Consider the following 16,289-nt stretch of genomic DNA (forward strand, 5'->3'; position numbering starts at 1 on the left):
ATTCATGGTCTTCAGCTGCTGAATTTGCACCTTTAGCTGTGCATGGCTTTTGATCTCCCTCTGTAGTTCCTTCTTGGCCTCCTCTTCGGCCTCGATCACGTCGCTGTGGTTGCTACGGAGATAGTTCAGCTCGTCGATGAGCTGTGTTGCAGCTGAGTGGGAAACCTGGAGTGAACCCTGTTTGACCCTGGCACCTGAAGAAGTGAAAGCAGAATGTCACAAAGACAAAAACAACTGTTTTAAAACTGTGTGAAGTGGTGTAGTCAAAAATCTATTTTACTATAATGGACAGTTGGATATTGTAATTGTTTTTGCTCTGTTTTGTTAAGAAGTTTGTGAAAATTGGACAAAAATGTATAAAAAAAAAAAGAAATAAAAATAATATTCTTTGAAATGTTTTAGTGACAGCATATGAAAAGAAGTTGAAAAAAACATTTAAATATGATTATCCTGTTCTGCATTGAACATATTGAAACAATTGTAAACTTTGCATAAGATCTTGCAGATTCTTTTTTTTTTGTGAAAAAGCGTCTTTTCAGCAATCTTATGTAAGAGAAAATACACAGCAGAGGAAATGAAACATTTCCTCAACTGTCGTACTCACAGTTAATCCCAATGGCAACAGCGGCTATCAGCAAAACAGCATTCAATAGTGCCAGACACAGTATTATCCGTCGGTTGTTAGGAAAAGTAGATCCACCTGTGATTACAATCCATAAAAATGTTGCAGTTCATTCAATGACTTTAAAGCTACAATCATTGAGGCATGGTTGAACATTTACTAGATCTAAAATGTGTGTTGAATGTGTCAGACATTGGATGAAATTTCAAAGTCATACCTCGTCCAAAATTTTCATAGACTGTGCGGAAATGTTTGTCTGCCCAGTCATTTGCCATTCTGTGTAGATTCTCCATGGCTGCAGCGTTGCAGGTACTGCTCATCCATCTGCCACCTCTTTTATACCCCCCAGAAGCAAAGTGGGTTTGAATGTGAGTACTTCCTTGTATTAGTGAGCTTGCCTCCCCTATACTTTTGACATATATATTTGTAGGAGCCCAGGGGCAATACTTAAACTAAACTTCAGAGTATGGAATGAAAATACAATATATATGTATAGAATGAAACTTAAGAATAAATATTTGCAACAGTATTATTGGACAAAATCTTTCCACTCCCAGTGTTATTCATTACTCTTCATTAGAACTGTTCAAACCATTGCTGGAGATACTATTTACTGTTAAGGGCATTAAGTGTTGCATTAACAGTCTTCAGTTCTGCCACACTTTATCAGTTGGATTGATGTCTGGATTCTTCACTTCAGGAGATTTTATCTAATTTCTTTGAAACTTTGGCTCCGATTTTTTGAGGTTTTCCTGGAATATAAATCTTTTCCTAGGCAAGTCAGTTATCAGAAGGCTGCATTTTGCTAAGTTCATGTTACACAAATGTGCCCATGCCTCCTGGACACGTCACTGGCTTCATGATGGGGAAGCTGTGATTCTGCTGATGTCTAATATTTGGCCGACACAGTGTTTTACACAATGTTTCACAAAATGTTCTTTGGCTGTTCTAGACAAGAGTAATACATGAGTAACTTTCTCTTTGCCACTCCTTCATGAAGTTGTGACTTGTGAAGTCTCGTATCTCTGCCATGGGTCTTGTAGCTCCATCAGAGGCCTCTGGCTGACCTCCCTTTCTCACTCAAGCATTGAGGTTTGGAGGACAGCCTGTTCTAAACTGTAATATTTTTTCTTTGTTTTTTTACTGACCTCACAGTACCCTGAGAGATAATCCTTTAGAATGTTCTAATGTCCTTGTTAAATGAGCTATATTTTATAAGTTTTGCTAGTGTTATACAGCCAACATTAGCATTAACAGCTGCTAACTTACCAATCTTGCCCAGAGCTTCTGCCATTGTTGCATTAATAAGACAAGTGGTTAGAATACATCCTCTGAGCAGTGCTACTTCTTCAGGGCAGACCGGACACTACAGTGACTCTGAGTTGGAAAGTAACGAAACCGTCCAACCAGGCTGGGACTGGCTAGTTAGAAGAGATAGAAATAGAAGTCAAACAAGAGCGTTGCTTTCCATTGCTGGAGACGGCTCTTGGCGATTAAAGATATGACATTTGATGCTGAACTCACAACATTTCCTCTCGAGTGGTAAACAGCTGTTGATGCTAGCATTAGCCATTGAGCAATAGCAAAACTTGCAAATAGCTTGTTTAAGGGATGACCATTACCAAGAAACAAAAACGGGAACCATTCTTTATTATGCATGCTTATGGCATAGATACGGCGATTGTATTTAGGCTTCAAAAATCATAAAAGTGGTGTTCAAGATTATCTTGCTGAGTAAAACATGAAGGCTACATATCATATTATTTTCTGCAGTAATTCAAAAACCAATGTAAAAAATCCCATTGGCTTTTTGTCGAGGGAACTAGGTGATGCTAACTTCCAGGTTAACCTACAAAAATGTGTCATCCCTGCAGTACTCTATTGTGATTTAACTTTACAAAATCCATATCTGGGTGAATTGTTATTAAAGTTGCTGTTTTAGATTTGCCAGAGTAAAAACTAATTATATGTAAATGTATATGTATATGTATATGTATAATAAGCCGTCAAGTCCCTCATTGGTTTAAGCCTGCTTTCTCTTAAAGGACAACTGCCACTGTTGTTTATATGTAATCAAGGCATTTATTCATGGGTAAATAATCAACAAACAACACATTTTGCTTTGAAGGACAACTGGGTTTTTGTCCTCTCTCCTCATATGATGATTTGTTTGACACTTAAAGTCAGCCTGAATTGCTGGGTGCCATTTCGCACAACCATTCCTTGCGCACTTGACAATTTACCCCAAACCACGTTCTCATAGTATTTTCCTTGTTCCTAAGTGCTGCACAATCCTCAATGTCCGCTTGATCGTTGTTGGGCTCCCCTTGCATCCAGTACCTAAAGCAAGACTCAAGTTATATTTTTACTGTAAATGCATTTTTTGTTGCTGTTGTTGATGATTTTCTGATGGACTAATTTGAATCCGAACAGTTGCAAGTTAGCAGGTAACCAATAAAAATGTTAAATTGTCTGACACTTTGATATGCTAAAATGTATTAATCAGTATGTGATAATATTGTGTGTGTTTCTTTCACAATTAAAAATACAGGAAGATTAGAAATTAAAAATAATAAATGAATACCTAATTTTACATCTATTCCATGAATTTCTAACTACTGCTCATCCTTGGTTATGATGTTTACATCAACTGATCTGAAACTCATTAACACACATAGACTGCATGGTAAGTGTTAAACCTCTTACCCTCCATCCAGAATCACATTATTCACCCACACCCAAGTGCCCTCTGTTTGAATATCCGTAAGGCCAATCCAAATTCCCACAGACGATTTCCATGATGATCGACTCCAGCGTGACTCCTGTTTTACCAGATGCTCAAAAATATTTACCTAGATAAACAGAGGTGAAGTCTGAATTTTGATCTTATGCTGATACCAGTTTGCAAAGGCCTACAGTGAGTTCACCATGAAAAATACAATTAGCTGAGCAATACAGTTATTTTAGTTGTGGTGGTGCTGTACTATATTATGTTTCTGGCATTTTGTCCAACACACAGTCACACACTCTTGAAGTTACATACAGTCATGAAGTGACCATTAAACCTGATCTGACACTGTGTTAATATGAATTATACATTATAAAAATTATGTAATTATTATAATGATAAATATATATTTCATATAGTTACACAAATTATGATTGTTAACACAATAATCAAATCCATTTATACTTTTTAATTCTTGCCAAGCAGTATGGGTGGTGGTGTATCTCCTGGTGAGTTTTGGTGGGCTGAGTCAAAAGTTCAAATTTTCCAATCAATCATTAGAGGGTTGTGAAGGGGCCTTAATTATTTTGTCAGCCTGTGCCATGCAGATAACAGACTTTTTATTTAAAGTCTCATTAAATATAAAGAATATCACAGCCTATATGCCCTCCATTTCCCCTCTGGCTTACAGCATACAACTCACCTGCTCTTCCCAGGTATCAATCACAGCAAGGTCGGCCCCACGGCTGATACAGTCTGTTCTGCTGGATCTCCAGGTCATTGGGGGATTGGATGGTTTTTTAGCATGGAAGTAGCACGATGTGTTTAATAAAAGCCATCCTGGGGGGCATCGTCCACAGTTTTCCACTGTTAAAAGAAGATCAGTTAAAGGCACAACAAGAAGAAATGGTTTGACTCCAAAATGTGTTAAAGATTCATGCAATAGCCTCTCACGCAAATCAGATGATTTGGACTCTAGCGTTGCCTTCTCCACTCGTAGTGTCTCAAGCTGCCTCTCAAACCTGTCACTGACGGTCTTGTTCTGCTCCAGCTGCAGTTTAAGTTGCTGGTGTCTCCTTAACGCTTGCTGTAATTTTTGTTCAGCAGTTTTTTGAGCCATTAAAGCTTCATTCTTAATTATCAGAAGTTGATTCACCTCTACTAAGAGTGATTGTTCTGTTAGGCCTACTTGGTGGTGAGTGGATTCCTCACTGACTTTGCCACCTGTGATTAACAGAGATAAGACGGAGATTTAACAATTCATATCGCTGGGTATAGAAATGGTAGATACAGTTATTAAAAGTGGTGTACATAGATTAGTTAATGAATTGTTTAGTACATTGTATGCCAAACTGACTCTAAATAAGTGAAGAAGTGATTCAACAACTTCTTTGGATCAATTGTACTCACAGTAAATCCCAATAACGATAGAAATTAACAGCAGGATAGTGTTCAGCAGTCCTAAACACACGATAACAAGTGGATACAGTGGAAGATTTCTGGACCCAACTCTGATCGTGGAGACAGATCCTGAACAAACAGATACTTTGATGTGACCTCAAAGTAAACGATAGATAACAATGCAGAAGGTTTAGTAAAAGTAATATGAAGGAAGTTTAAATAACACAAGCCAACCTTCGCTTCTTGTGCTATGTTGAAATTGTTTTCCATCTCTACTGCCTTCTTCATTTGAAATCATCTCTGGATAGCCTTCTGGTATTCAGGTTTCTACTCAGGATTCCCCAAAGCATGTCACTTTTATCTGTGTGAGGCAGCTGCTCTGTCAATATTACAAAACTGTGTCTGGGAGAGAGAGAGAGTGAGTGTGTATGTGTGCTTGTGTTTCTATCTGATTTATATGAAAATGTCTCTTGAAAGTCTTCAAATGTTTGTTACTCTCTGATTTTGAGTTCTTAAAATTCTTGGATATCCCTCAGGTCCTCAGGTTTTTAATCAGAAATTTTCATTGTGTGTCACTTGTTAATGCACCAAGGCAGTGGGGTAGCTGCTTTGTCAACATTACAAAACTGTGCGTGTGTGAGTGTGTGTGTGTGTGTGTGTGTGTGTGTGTGTGTGTGTGTGTGTGTGTGAGTGTTTGCTAACATGTGTTCCTGCTATCTTGTCTCTTGTATGTTTTTTGCACTGTGTTATTTTAGATGTTTTAGGAAACTGCAATTAACTAAAGCCATTACTAGTTTAGTATCAGTGTGTTTAGATTGGAAAGGCCTATCTATTTACTTAATGACTATTCATTTAATGAAGTTAAAACCTTAGATTTAGATTTACTCATTTGGCAGACCATCCAAAGCGACTTACAAGTGAGGGACAACATTAAAGCTTCAGTGCAGTAGGTACTAAGTAAGTACTAAATACTACATCTATACAATAAGGTGACATGCAAAGAGATCAGGCAAGGACGTGATCTGAAAGTCTACAGTAAGTGCTAGTTAGACATGTTAGGGGTGTTAGAAGAGGAGGTGCTCTCAGAGGAGATGAGTCTTCAAGAGATTATTGAAGATTGAATGGGATACTCCTGCTTTGATAGCAAGAAAAAAAAATTGCACTTCTGACAAATGGGTGGTAATTAGATTTTCTGTATATCTGCAACTCTGAGTTGTCACCCAGTCAGTTGTCGCCGAGTCGCTGTTATCACTTGTTTCAGTGTCGATGAGAGAATCATCCGATTCACCTAAATTATGCAGGGGGGAAACCTTTGTAAACTGGAGGGCAGTGTCTGCAAAGGAGCTGGTTTCCATTTCATTAAGCAGGTGAATCATTGTGTGGAAATAGTGTTTAAGGGCTTGTGATGTAGACATCTCTGTACAGCATCCTCCTAATTCCTGGTCAAGTCCAAAAACCTCTTCATTCTTCACTCTTTTTGTGGATTTTGATTGCTGAAACATCCCTCTCTTTTCCATTACTGTATTGCTTTGTGTGGTGGTGAATGCTTTCAGGAAGTGTAGGGCCTGTGAACGCAGCCCTGGGATGACTCCTTCTCCTAGCCAACGCCCTCCTCTTGGCCAGGTTATAATGGGCACCTGCTGGCTTCTATAAGTTTCTTGCTGGTTCCTGTCAATTGTGGCTGGTAGCATTGACTGCAGGTAATTGGTTAAAAAAAATAAAATAAAATTTACACCCACCAGTCACCTTGCCACTTACCTGCATTGCCTCTATTTTAGGGTTGCCTCCTCATGCAGTTGTAGAGTGGCTGATCAATAGAGGGCCATTCATGCCCCATACCAGAGGTGGTGAGTAGTGCCCCTTTTTCAAATGATAACTTTATACAGCATGATGAGCCAGCTAATTCTGTTTCTTTCTTTTTAGGTTCACCTCCTGTTGTTTTGCTTTAGTTGTCTTACTTGGTTTATTTTGCATTATTGGTTTCATTTGTTTCATGTCAATCCTTAGTAAATTTCTTGTAAATTTGAAGATCTTGTATCCCACCTTTTTAAGAAATCGATACATTGAATAAAATTGTTTTATTCCTTACGTTTGTTTTGATTCTCATTTGCCTTTAATATAATGATCCTTTTCAGCAGCTCCAGTCCCTGCTATCTGACATTTTTGTTTCTGATAAAATATTTTGGTTAAATCCAAAAACACGTCTCTTGTCTTATCAGTTAACGAGCCTGGGTCCTGATATCCATTTAACAAACAGCTAAGGTTTAAAAATAGTGTATCCTGGGGTGTGATTCTCCAGGTGGCGCAGTTGGCCTTTCTTACTACATTCTTCCCCTTCACTCCACACCACGTGTGGAACATATCCTGCTTCTGTACCAAACTTCTCTGTGTCGTTTTCTTACACTGAAGGTAACCAGAACATAACTGACCAGGTTCAGATACAGGTCTCTCTTTAATATGTCTGAGAAAAAACTATTGTAGGCAGTGTTTTAAATCAATGAGTATGACAGCTTTATGACAATCCTGAATTTTTATATTATTTCTGTATTGTAATACAGAAATATAGTGCCTTGTATTGTCAGGTATTCAGTTGATAATGATGATGGTAATGTACTACTGACATCTAAATATATCTAAATGTGAAATTAATCGTACATTGACAGGATTTTACCCACATTACAAATCCCTATTGTAAAAGATGTTTGAAGTGTCATGCCATCTGTAAAATCACTGTCACTGCACCACAGCAGTCGTGAAAACTTTAAAAATGGTTAACTTAAATACAAAATAAATATGGATAGCTATAGTGATTGAATTACATCTCCTACCTGTGCACCGTCTAATTTTAAATAAAGAGTGGCAAGGACAGAGCAAACATACTGAGTACAAAGCCTCAAAATAAGGACACCGTTTAATTTGACAGTTTCCGGGTTTGAGCGCCAGGAAAGGATGGACGATTTTTTTCGGTGTGTTGTTGCCTCTTAGTCGAGTGTCAGACGAGTTCAACCAACTTTAAACACATGTGTAGTTGTGTATTTGTTAGACGAACTCACTCAACCTCTTTTAGTAGGGTAACATTTCCAAATCAGTTCAGGATTTTACTGTGTCAAGCGGTGCTGTACGTTCTTCTTGTTATTGTCAGCCATGTCAAGCTAAACAGACACTTAAACATAACCGGAAATGCACTGTTCTGGATTTCATCGTAAAATACACGACAACACACCTGGGGGGGTAGGCGTTTTATTCTGAAAATTCAAAAAGTTGGCTGAACGTCCTAATTGTTGTTGTGCCCTACTTGACGCTGGTACAACCACTAGTTGCACGCATTTTGATACGTTGTATTTTTCTTACATTGTATATTGTAAGTGGCCTCGGGGCATCTGGTTGTACTCGTACTTTGACAGGTCTTTTTTGTAGCCGACACGGATAACATGTTTGACGCATGTGTTGTTTTGTAGTGGGCTTTCAGAAAGAGTTGTCGTTAGGCCTGTGCGGGTTATTTCCATCACTGCTAACAAGTCCCTAAACAGAAATGTCACTAGAGGACTATGAAAGACATTTCGACTCGCTAAATTCAGATTTGGGCGGCGGGTCTGTGGTCAGTGAGCGATCAGCGTTGGGCACATTTAATGGCGAAGAAGAAAAGTTGCACTACATTCCTATCCGGATCCTCGGGAGAGGGGCGTTTGGTGAAGCAACTCTGTACAGAAGAACGGAGGTAAGTCGGGTTGCAGTCCCAGCACAGTTTTGCTTTCTCACTGTAATAACAACAACATGACAAGGAAAACGTGTCTTATTCAAGTTTACAACGTCCCTACAACTTTTTCTTGGACAAACATGGGGTCTCACATTCAGAAATGATGAGAACCCTTGCCTACTTTGAAATCATACTGATTACATACAGTACTTTATATCAGAAATGTCTAGTTAATAGAGCTACATCTTTGTTTTCTCTGTGGATTATTGTGATTGACTGTACAGTATGTGTCTGGTTAGCTGAATTCCTCACTGTTCCCCTGTTTCCATACCCCTGTGAGAAATTCTTGAGTGTGAACAAGATAAATGACTTTCCCATGCCTTGCTTCTTTATCCTGGCTGCACATACTGCCATCCCTTCCTCCAGAGAATGTGTTTTGAAGTAATTATATATCAGAAAAGACGATTTTCCTTGACTGTCTATTCAGGTAGATATAACAGTAGAAAGGCATAATTGTGTGTTTCAGTCACCCTATTTTGGGACTCTTTACTAGCATTACTAAATGACATGTCTCCTCTGGCTTTCCAAGGACAACTCTCTGGTGGTATGGAAAGAGGTGGAGCTGAACTCGCTCTCAGAAAAGGAGCGCAGAGATGTCATGAATGAAATCAGCATCCTCTCCATCCTGGAGCACAACAACATCATAGCCTACTTCAACCACTTCATGGATAAAAACACTCTGCTCATTGAGTTGGAGTATTGCAATGGTAAGAAAATACACTGTCAGTGTCCACTCTGAAGATTTGATAAAGATTAGTTTGAATGCTGCTCAGCTGTGACAGAATGCTAAACAGTGTTGTCATCACAGGAGGAAATCTGTATGATAAAATCAACCAACAGAAGGGGAAACTTTTCACTGAGGAGGTATGATTGCAACATTGCACGCCGGTTTACTTTATGCAAAACAGACTATTATATCCTTACGTTTCACATGTTTCTTTAGGTGGTCATATGGTACCTGTACCAAATTGCCTCAGCAGTGGCCCACATTCACAAGGCAGGGATATTACACAGGTTAGATCTTCAGCCCATTTTCATACCCTTATTGAAAACATCTGGCAGGTAACATGACTTTCTATTTAGTGTTTTTTTTTTTTTTTTTGGTAATGGAACCATTCTGTTTTCATTGCAGAGATATCAAAACTCTGAACATTTTCCTGACCAAGACTGACCTCATCAAGCTGGGTGACTATGGCCTTGCAAAGAAGCTAGACTCTGAGTTTTCAATGGCAGAGACTGTAAGTTGTGATTTTTTTTTTTTTTTTTTTGATTTAGTAAATATTAACTGAATGTGACACAGTGGTTAAATACTCTCTTCAGTGTATTGACTCTCGGTGTAGTTGTTATGTGGTTCCTGAGTGTGTGTGTTATCTTTTTTTAGGTGTTGCCATATTATTTAGCACCCCAGTCAACATAAATCCAGAGGAAAGCATAGTGTCTTTACACTTTGAAACTGAGGTATAACTGTTGATTAGTTGATCACATCCAACACAGTGAGATGAAAACACGTACCTTACAAATACAGTGAGTGTGTACAGTTAATATTCTCTCGCCAACCTTGGATGCTCTGGTTGTTTAAGTCTTGATAGTTGATCACAGATTATAAAAGGCTGTGGGTGTTTGCTGACCGCAAATTTACTTTGTAAATACTCACTATTTGAGGTATAGCACTACACAATTTCATGGCATAGCTCCTTCTGCATCACCTCAGGTACATGTTTTACTAATGTTTTTGCACTTTTTCTTTGTAAATCCAGTGTGTGGGAACTCCATATTACATGTCACCTGAATTGTGCCAGGGAGCGAAGTACAACTTCAAATCAGACATCTGGGCCATGGGTTGTGTACTTTTTGAAGTCTTAACTCTTACAAGAACATTTGATGCAACGGTAGGTTTGCTAAAAATTGTTTTAATTATTTGCATTAATCAGAAGATTGGATTTATTTCATCAGAATGAGTTGATTGCCTTTGTGTCCATACAGAACCCTTTGAACCTCTGTGTGAAAATAGTCCAGGGCAACTGGACAATGGATGTGAACTCAGATGTTTATTCGTCTGCACTGATCAAGCTGGTGTATGAGTGCCTCGATCAAGTGAGTCAGGGGAATAATGAGATGTTCCTGTTTCCAATCATTACAAAATGAAAGGTTTTGATGCCAGGGATAATGCTGCAACCTAATCAAAAAGCTGGCCTTCATGAGGGATATCAATGTCAATGTAAGTCCCTGTGTTCTTTTTGTGTCGCAGGATCCTGTAAAGAGGCCTACAGCTGAGCAAATTCTGGACCAGCCATACATCTCTTGCTGCCGACAGTAAGTTACGTGAAATGAAAAAAGTGTTTTTTGATTGTCTTGATAAGAAAATATTTCAGATTATGTTGGATGCAATGAATATACAGTCAAAACACCCATGGCAACTTCATTCTCTGTTAGGGAGCTTGAAGAGCGTGTTGCCCTGCTGAATTCAGCGATGAAGAAACCTAAGTAAGTTATACTTGTTTGATATTCTCCATTGTAATAGCCTGTCTGTCGTCCCTTAAGTATGAGTTTATACCTGATTTGTTGTCGTGGCTGTACCATAGGCTGAGTACAGTGACAGAAACCCCTGTTGCCGTGGTGACCACACGCTCGAGGGAGGTGTACTTCTGGGGGGGAGGGAAGTTCACCCCGCAAAAACTGGACACGTTTAAAGGAGGCAGCAGCGCCCAACATGTGTGTGCAGGAGAGAGTCACTTTGCAGTGGTGACAGTGGAAAAGGAGCTTTACACTTGGGCTGTGAGTATCTGGGACAGATGGAATGAATCTAGTTGTTCCTGTGGTTCACTACAAGAAACTTTATCATCTTTCTACTCAGAATGTCCAAGGTGGAGCAAAGATGGTGGGCCAGCTGGGACATGGAGACCAGGCCTCGTACCGGCAGCCAAAGAGGGTGGAGAAGCTTCAGGGGAAGGCCATCCGACAGGTGGCATGCGGGGCTGACTTCACTGCCTGTGTCACCGGTGAGTGAAGAAAGCTTCCTGTGGAAAGAGGAACTGGGGGGGGAAAAAAGAAATTTGTAAAGTCATATTTTTTCTAATGAGCACTCTGCTGCTGCTTTTGCAGATGAGGACCAGATGTACATGTTTGGGTCAGACTATTATGGGTGCATTGGAGTGGAAGGCGAGCACGGCATTGAGATTTTGGAGCCAGTGCTTTTGGAGTTTTTTGAGGAGCGGCCTGTCCATCAGGTTTCGTGTGGGGACAACCATGTGGTGGTCCTGACTCAGAGTGGGGAAATCTACTCCTGGGGCTGCGGAGAGTATGGTACATAGGCTTGCTGTATGTACTGTTTTTTTGTGCTGATGCTGTTAAGCCTTTTGCCAGGTTGTTTTTGCTCTTATATGTGTAGCCTGCAGGTGGAGACAGTGGCCCTTTTAATATACAGTAATACTAAGTGTTCCTTGTGAAAATTGCTCTGTTTCCTGCTGCAGGGCGTCTTGGCCTGGAATGTGAGGATGACTTCTCTTCTCCGATGCAAGTAAGATTTTGTTCCTCATTCTGGCATATTTGTGACTGTACTAAAGCCTTACAGGAGCCAGTTAGATACAAAGTGTTTCAAGCAATATGATACAATAATCTTATTTGTAGCTATTTATTTCAAAAGTACTGTCTGTGTTCTGGTTTTCCCAGGTGGAGATCCCTAAAGGTGCGATCATCTCCTCAGTGTCATGTAGCAGCGATGGAACCTTCTATTTGACAGAAACCGGCAAAGTCCTAGCATGTGGAAACAATGAATTCAACAAGCTTGGCCTGAACCAGGGAATCTCTGGTCTCAAAAACCATCCCGGAGAGGTACTGGGTTATACTTAAAGGGCTGTATTATTTTAGAGACTTTAGGGGACGCAGCTGTATTTATATGTTGGTTTTCCTGTTCACCAACCCAGGGTTACCAGGGGATCCCGTACATCACCACACTGACCTTGGTAAAGCAGCTGTCGCGATACACGATCCAGGCCATATCTCCAGGGAAGACCCATACAGCTGCAATTGATGGTACTGCAAAAACAGTAGATTAGTTCTCTTGCAGGTGATAATTGTCACCATTTCAAAGAAATGTAATTTCATATGATTTCTGACTTTACAGAACGTGGTCGTCTGATCACCTTTGGTTGCAACAAGTATGGACAGCTGGGTGTAAAGGACTTTAAGAAACATCATGGTGTCCAAGTCCTTGTTGGACCCTTTGGAGGGAAGATAGTGACTAAAGTGTCCTGTGGAGATGGCTTCACCATTGCAGCCACTGAAGGTGAGAACACATACAATGCTGCAGGGTATCTATGGCAATTATATACATACATACATACATACACATATATATATATATATATATATATATATATATATATATATATATGTGCTATATAAATATTTCCGGTTGTGTGACAATTTAATTTCTCTCAAGAACAGACTGCTGCAGACTTTTGGTCCTGTGTGTTTATCGTCTTTATTTTCTATTAGACAATCAGATCTTTGCATGGGGAAACGCAGGAAACGGGCGACTTGGAATGCCCCATGAAAAGGGATTTGGCTCTGAGGTTTGCCCTGCCATGCCAAGACCAATCTTTGGTTCCCTCCATCATGTGCCAGACCTCTCTTGCTGTGGCTGGCACACCATTATCATAATGGGTTAGTAATCAGAACCAGACACCTGCACATTAATCTGGGGTAAGCAACCAGCTGTCTAATAAATATATTTTCTTCCTTGCAGAGAAAGTGCTCAACTCCAAGACTATTCGCTCTAACAGCAGTGGGCTATCAGTTGGTAGTGGTAAGGGCTTTTCTTTCTTTTCAGTCACTGATTTGCGTACTGGTTAATTTTCTTTGCCAGAACAAGAAGTCTGCATTGTTTTAGTGTGTTCTCCTTGTCTGTGTGTATAAAGCACTGGGCCAGGAGGCGTCTACATCCACAGTGGATCTGGACATAGAACCTGGTGCAGCAACAGAGTACCGTGACAGGGTTCTTGGGGGTACACGGGAAGTTAATACAGAGGAGTGCCTCATGGAGACCCCGATGATGTCAATGACAAATCAGACTGGGGACAGCTCCTGCCCTCTCTGGCTTAGAAAGGTTTGTTATGATGAAAGCACCAAGGAATAAGGAATCTTTTGATTGAATCAGAAAAGATAAACATTTGAATGAAGACTCACAGTGCCCTAATTCCAACAGGAGCTTGAGGACGCAGAGTTCATCCCAATGCCAGAAGAGTCTGAGCCATCCACTCCTGACCAGCTCTCTTCTTTCTCCGACAGCGTCACTCTACCTTATGAGGAGCTAAAAGAGCTGAAGGCTGCGGCAGCAGCTGTCAGCAGTAAGAAAGACCTATCGGTAATGCCAACATAGCTGTTATTTTCACTGATCTAGACATTATGTGCTCTAAATAAACACTTAACATTTCACAATATTGCTGTTTTATGTCTGCTTTCAACTTCTTCCTCTCTGGTTGTCTCCACAGACTAAACGAATGAGCTGTGATAACATGAATGGACATGATGTGGGTCGCGTCTGCAAAAAAGGAGAATCGGGTGTATGCTGCAGTGCTAGCTGGGAGGTCACACAGGTATCAAATTTACACCAAGCAAATTATGAACTGATGAGAGCATACCTTTGCCACAGTACTTAACTGAACAGTTTATATTGCAGCTGCGAGAGACAGTCGCTCATCAAGAGATGAGAATCCAGATGCTCGAGAAGCAAGTGAGACAGTTTTCTCAACGCCAACATCCTGCTTCAGAGCCAGCTTTGATCCATGTGCACTTGTAACAGCATAACCTGTATTCTTGCCATGTCTAGGTCAGTGAGCAGCAGAGGGAGAATGAGAGGCTTTGGGCGGCAATTAATTGTTCAGCGCTACGGGAATCAGGATGTGACAGTAACGGAAACCATCACTCGGATCGTATGCCCGGGGATGGAGGAGGAGGAAGGGGAGGCGGATTCACAAACCATGGGAGCAGATCTGCAGGGGCCAGTGTGTGAGCAGCAACCTGCAGATTTCAAGATCATGGGAGAAGTGTCACAATTCATAGCACATATTGAATTTACAAGCTGGTTAAGTGGGAAGTGGTGGTTCGGTTAGAGGTGCAGAAGAGTGCATCCTCATGCCCACTCACAATGGTTACATTACGGTATACGTGTTTGGCAGAGTGCTTAAGTTGCATGATTACATTTAAATGCACATGTTATACTGTATGATACCTTGCGCACTCTCATATGCACACTTGTGTTCACCTGGGTGCAGTGATCTGGCTAGTTTCTCCACAGACTGAAATGTTGGCTGGATTCAACATGAAGCATTGGACCTTGACACCTGTGAGAGACAGTCTTATCATAGTGTTACTCTGCAATGTGAATGTTAAGTCCATGTGTTGGTGGTATTATTGTTGACTTTTAATGATGTCAACATTGAGGCTTCAGTCCTTCCTGCCTCAGATATTAGTATTTATCATGTAACAGGTAAGACCAGCTCATGCGAATAGGAAACCATTTGCTGATTCATCCATTAAGGTTTTAAGGTTTCCTTTTTCTTCAACTGTCTGGATTGGTAGCCGGTATGTTGTCCATACTTAATGTTGGCACAGTCTTCTAATGTGAAAACATAGCTTTCTTAAATGTCACTTTACTGGTGATAATTTCAATTACCTTCACCAAGGAGGTTATGTTTTCACCTGTGTCTGTTTATTTGTCAGAAAGTTACGCAAAAAGTACTCAACTGATTTGCTCTGAACTTGGTGGAGGGATGGGGCATGGGCCAGGAATGAGCCCATTAAATTATGTGGCAGATCTGGATCATTTACTCTGAATTTAAATTTTTTTTCTCTCTCTGAAGTCTGGTGTATGGAGGTCTGTCTTGGAGGTCTCGCTGAGTGCTCTTCTAGATTCATCTGTTATTCTCAAAAGGTTAAAGTGCCTAAAACAATATAGTCTCTTTACTTTGTCATATTTACCAGACACATTAGCTATTATAAATTTATTCTAGTTATCTCATGCAAATATATACTGTTTAAATTTGCAAGTTCTATTGTCATATAAAGAGCATTTGTGTGAAACACAAAACTACTGATTAATTTTTTAACAAGTAGGTTACTTTTTCTTATTGCCTTCTTTGACTCTTGAATTCTTGTTGGCACCGCACATGTTGGTCTATATATCTATATGTATGAACACTTGAACAGTTTTCTTAGAATGTGGAAAATGTGGAATTTAAAGCATTTATAAATTAGCTGACCTTGCAGCTCTAATGTTCTTTTCTTATTGTGTTTTTTAACTATTTTATCTGTCTTTGGTACTTTCAGAAATGTTTTTAAAAAATGCATTATTTGTGAAAGCCAATATCCAATTGCATTTAATTGTTTGAGATAAGTTGGTTTTGTTTATTGTGTGTGTTGTGTAAAACCCTTTGTCATAGTTATCTTACAAGCTTTTAACTTGTGTTAACTTGTGAACTGTCGGATGTCAACAGTATAACACTGGCAGTGTTTTCATGCAGTAAAATGCAGCGTTAAATACAGTCGGAGCTATTGAAACCAAAATTAGAGTAAATATGACAATGCCGTGGCTTATGTGAATTTTTTTTAATACGTGTTGACAGCATTTGAAATGTGGTTTACTTTTTACCGAGGTTTACCAAATATTGTGGAGATGTAACAGTAACAAACACTCCTCTCACAGTCACACTGTTGCTTCCTGATTTGCCATAAATAAAACTAACATCTGTCTGTTGTTACGTGTGTACAGTCAATATTTC

At 39.8% G+C, this 16,289-nt stretch overlaps 3 protein-coding genes across 3 annotated transcripts in view; 1 reads left to right on the forward strand and 2 right to left on the reverse strand.

The window, feature by feature from the left end:
* The window catches only part of LOC111663154 (uncharacterized), a 7,491-nt gene extending 4,892 nt beyond the window's left edge, over window positions 1-2,599 (reverse strand). Inside the window, exons 1-2 of the mRNA XM_087176904.1 lie at window positions 840-2,599; window positions 605-700 (exon numbers count right to left, since the gene is read on the reverse strand). Of these exons, the coding sequence (XP_087033030.1) occupies window positions 605-700; window positions 840-942 (199 nt within the window). The 5' untranslated portion in view covers window positions 943-2,599. The remainder of the gene's footprint in view (window positions 1-604; window positions 701-839) is intronic.
* An 82-nt stretch (window positions 2,600-2,681) lies between these two features.
* On the reverse strand, window positions 2,682-5,141 carry LOC111663180 (uncharacterized). The gene is made up of 6 exons (XM_023417271.2): window positions 4,986-5,141; window positions 4,761-4,880; window positions 4,305-4,574; window positions 4,054-4,217; window positions 3,329-3,474; window positions 2,682-2,962 (listed from the first exon to the last, which is right to left on the reverse strand). Exons 1-6 carry the CDS (start codon window positions 5,047-5,049, stop codon window positions 2,806-2,808), a joined length of 921 nt encoding a protein of 306 aa, XP_023273039.1. The 5' UTR covers window positions 5,050-5,141; the 3' UTR covers window positions 2,682-2,805.
* A 2,485-nt stretch (window positions 5,142-7,626) lies between these two features.
* nek9 (NIMA related kinase 9) lies at window positions 7,627-16,264 on the forward strand. Its single transcript, XM_023417270.2, has 23 exons — window positions 7,627-8,469; window positions 9,038-9,215; window positions 9,317-9,372; window positions 9,452-9,522; window positions 9,641-9,746; window positions 10,266-10,397; window positions 10,492-10,602; window positions 10,757-10,821; window positions 10,942-10,992; window positions 11,091-11,283; window positions 11,363-11,507; window positions 11,611-11,811; window positions 11,979-12,025; window positions 12,178-12,339; window positions 12,432-12,540; window positions 12,632-12,793; window positions 13,006-13,173; window positions 13,256-13,315; window positions 13,428-13,615; window positions 13,715-13,873; window positions 14,001-14,105; window positions 14,189-14,242; window positions 14,339-16,264. Exons 1-23 carry the CDS (start codon window positions 8,284-8,286, stop codon window positions 14,519-14,521), a joined length of 2,892 nt encoding a protein of 963 aa, XP_023273038.1. The 5' UTR covers window positions 7,627-8,283; the 3' UTR covers window positions 14,522-16,264.
* The last annotated feature ends 25 nt before the right edge of the window (window positions 16,265-16,289 follow it).

This window comes from Seriola lalandi, unplaced genomic scaffold, assembly GCF_002814215.2.
Source record: "Seriola lalandi dorsalis isolate HSWRI2012SDOR001 ecotype SW California unplaced genomic scaffold, Sedor1 jcf7180002054573, whole genome shotgun sequence".
NCBI classification, from domain to species: domain Eukaryota; kingdom Metazoa; phylum Chordata; class Actinopteri; order Carangiformes; family Carangidae; genus Seriola; species Seriola lalandi.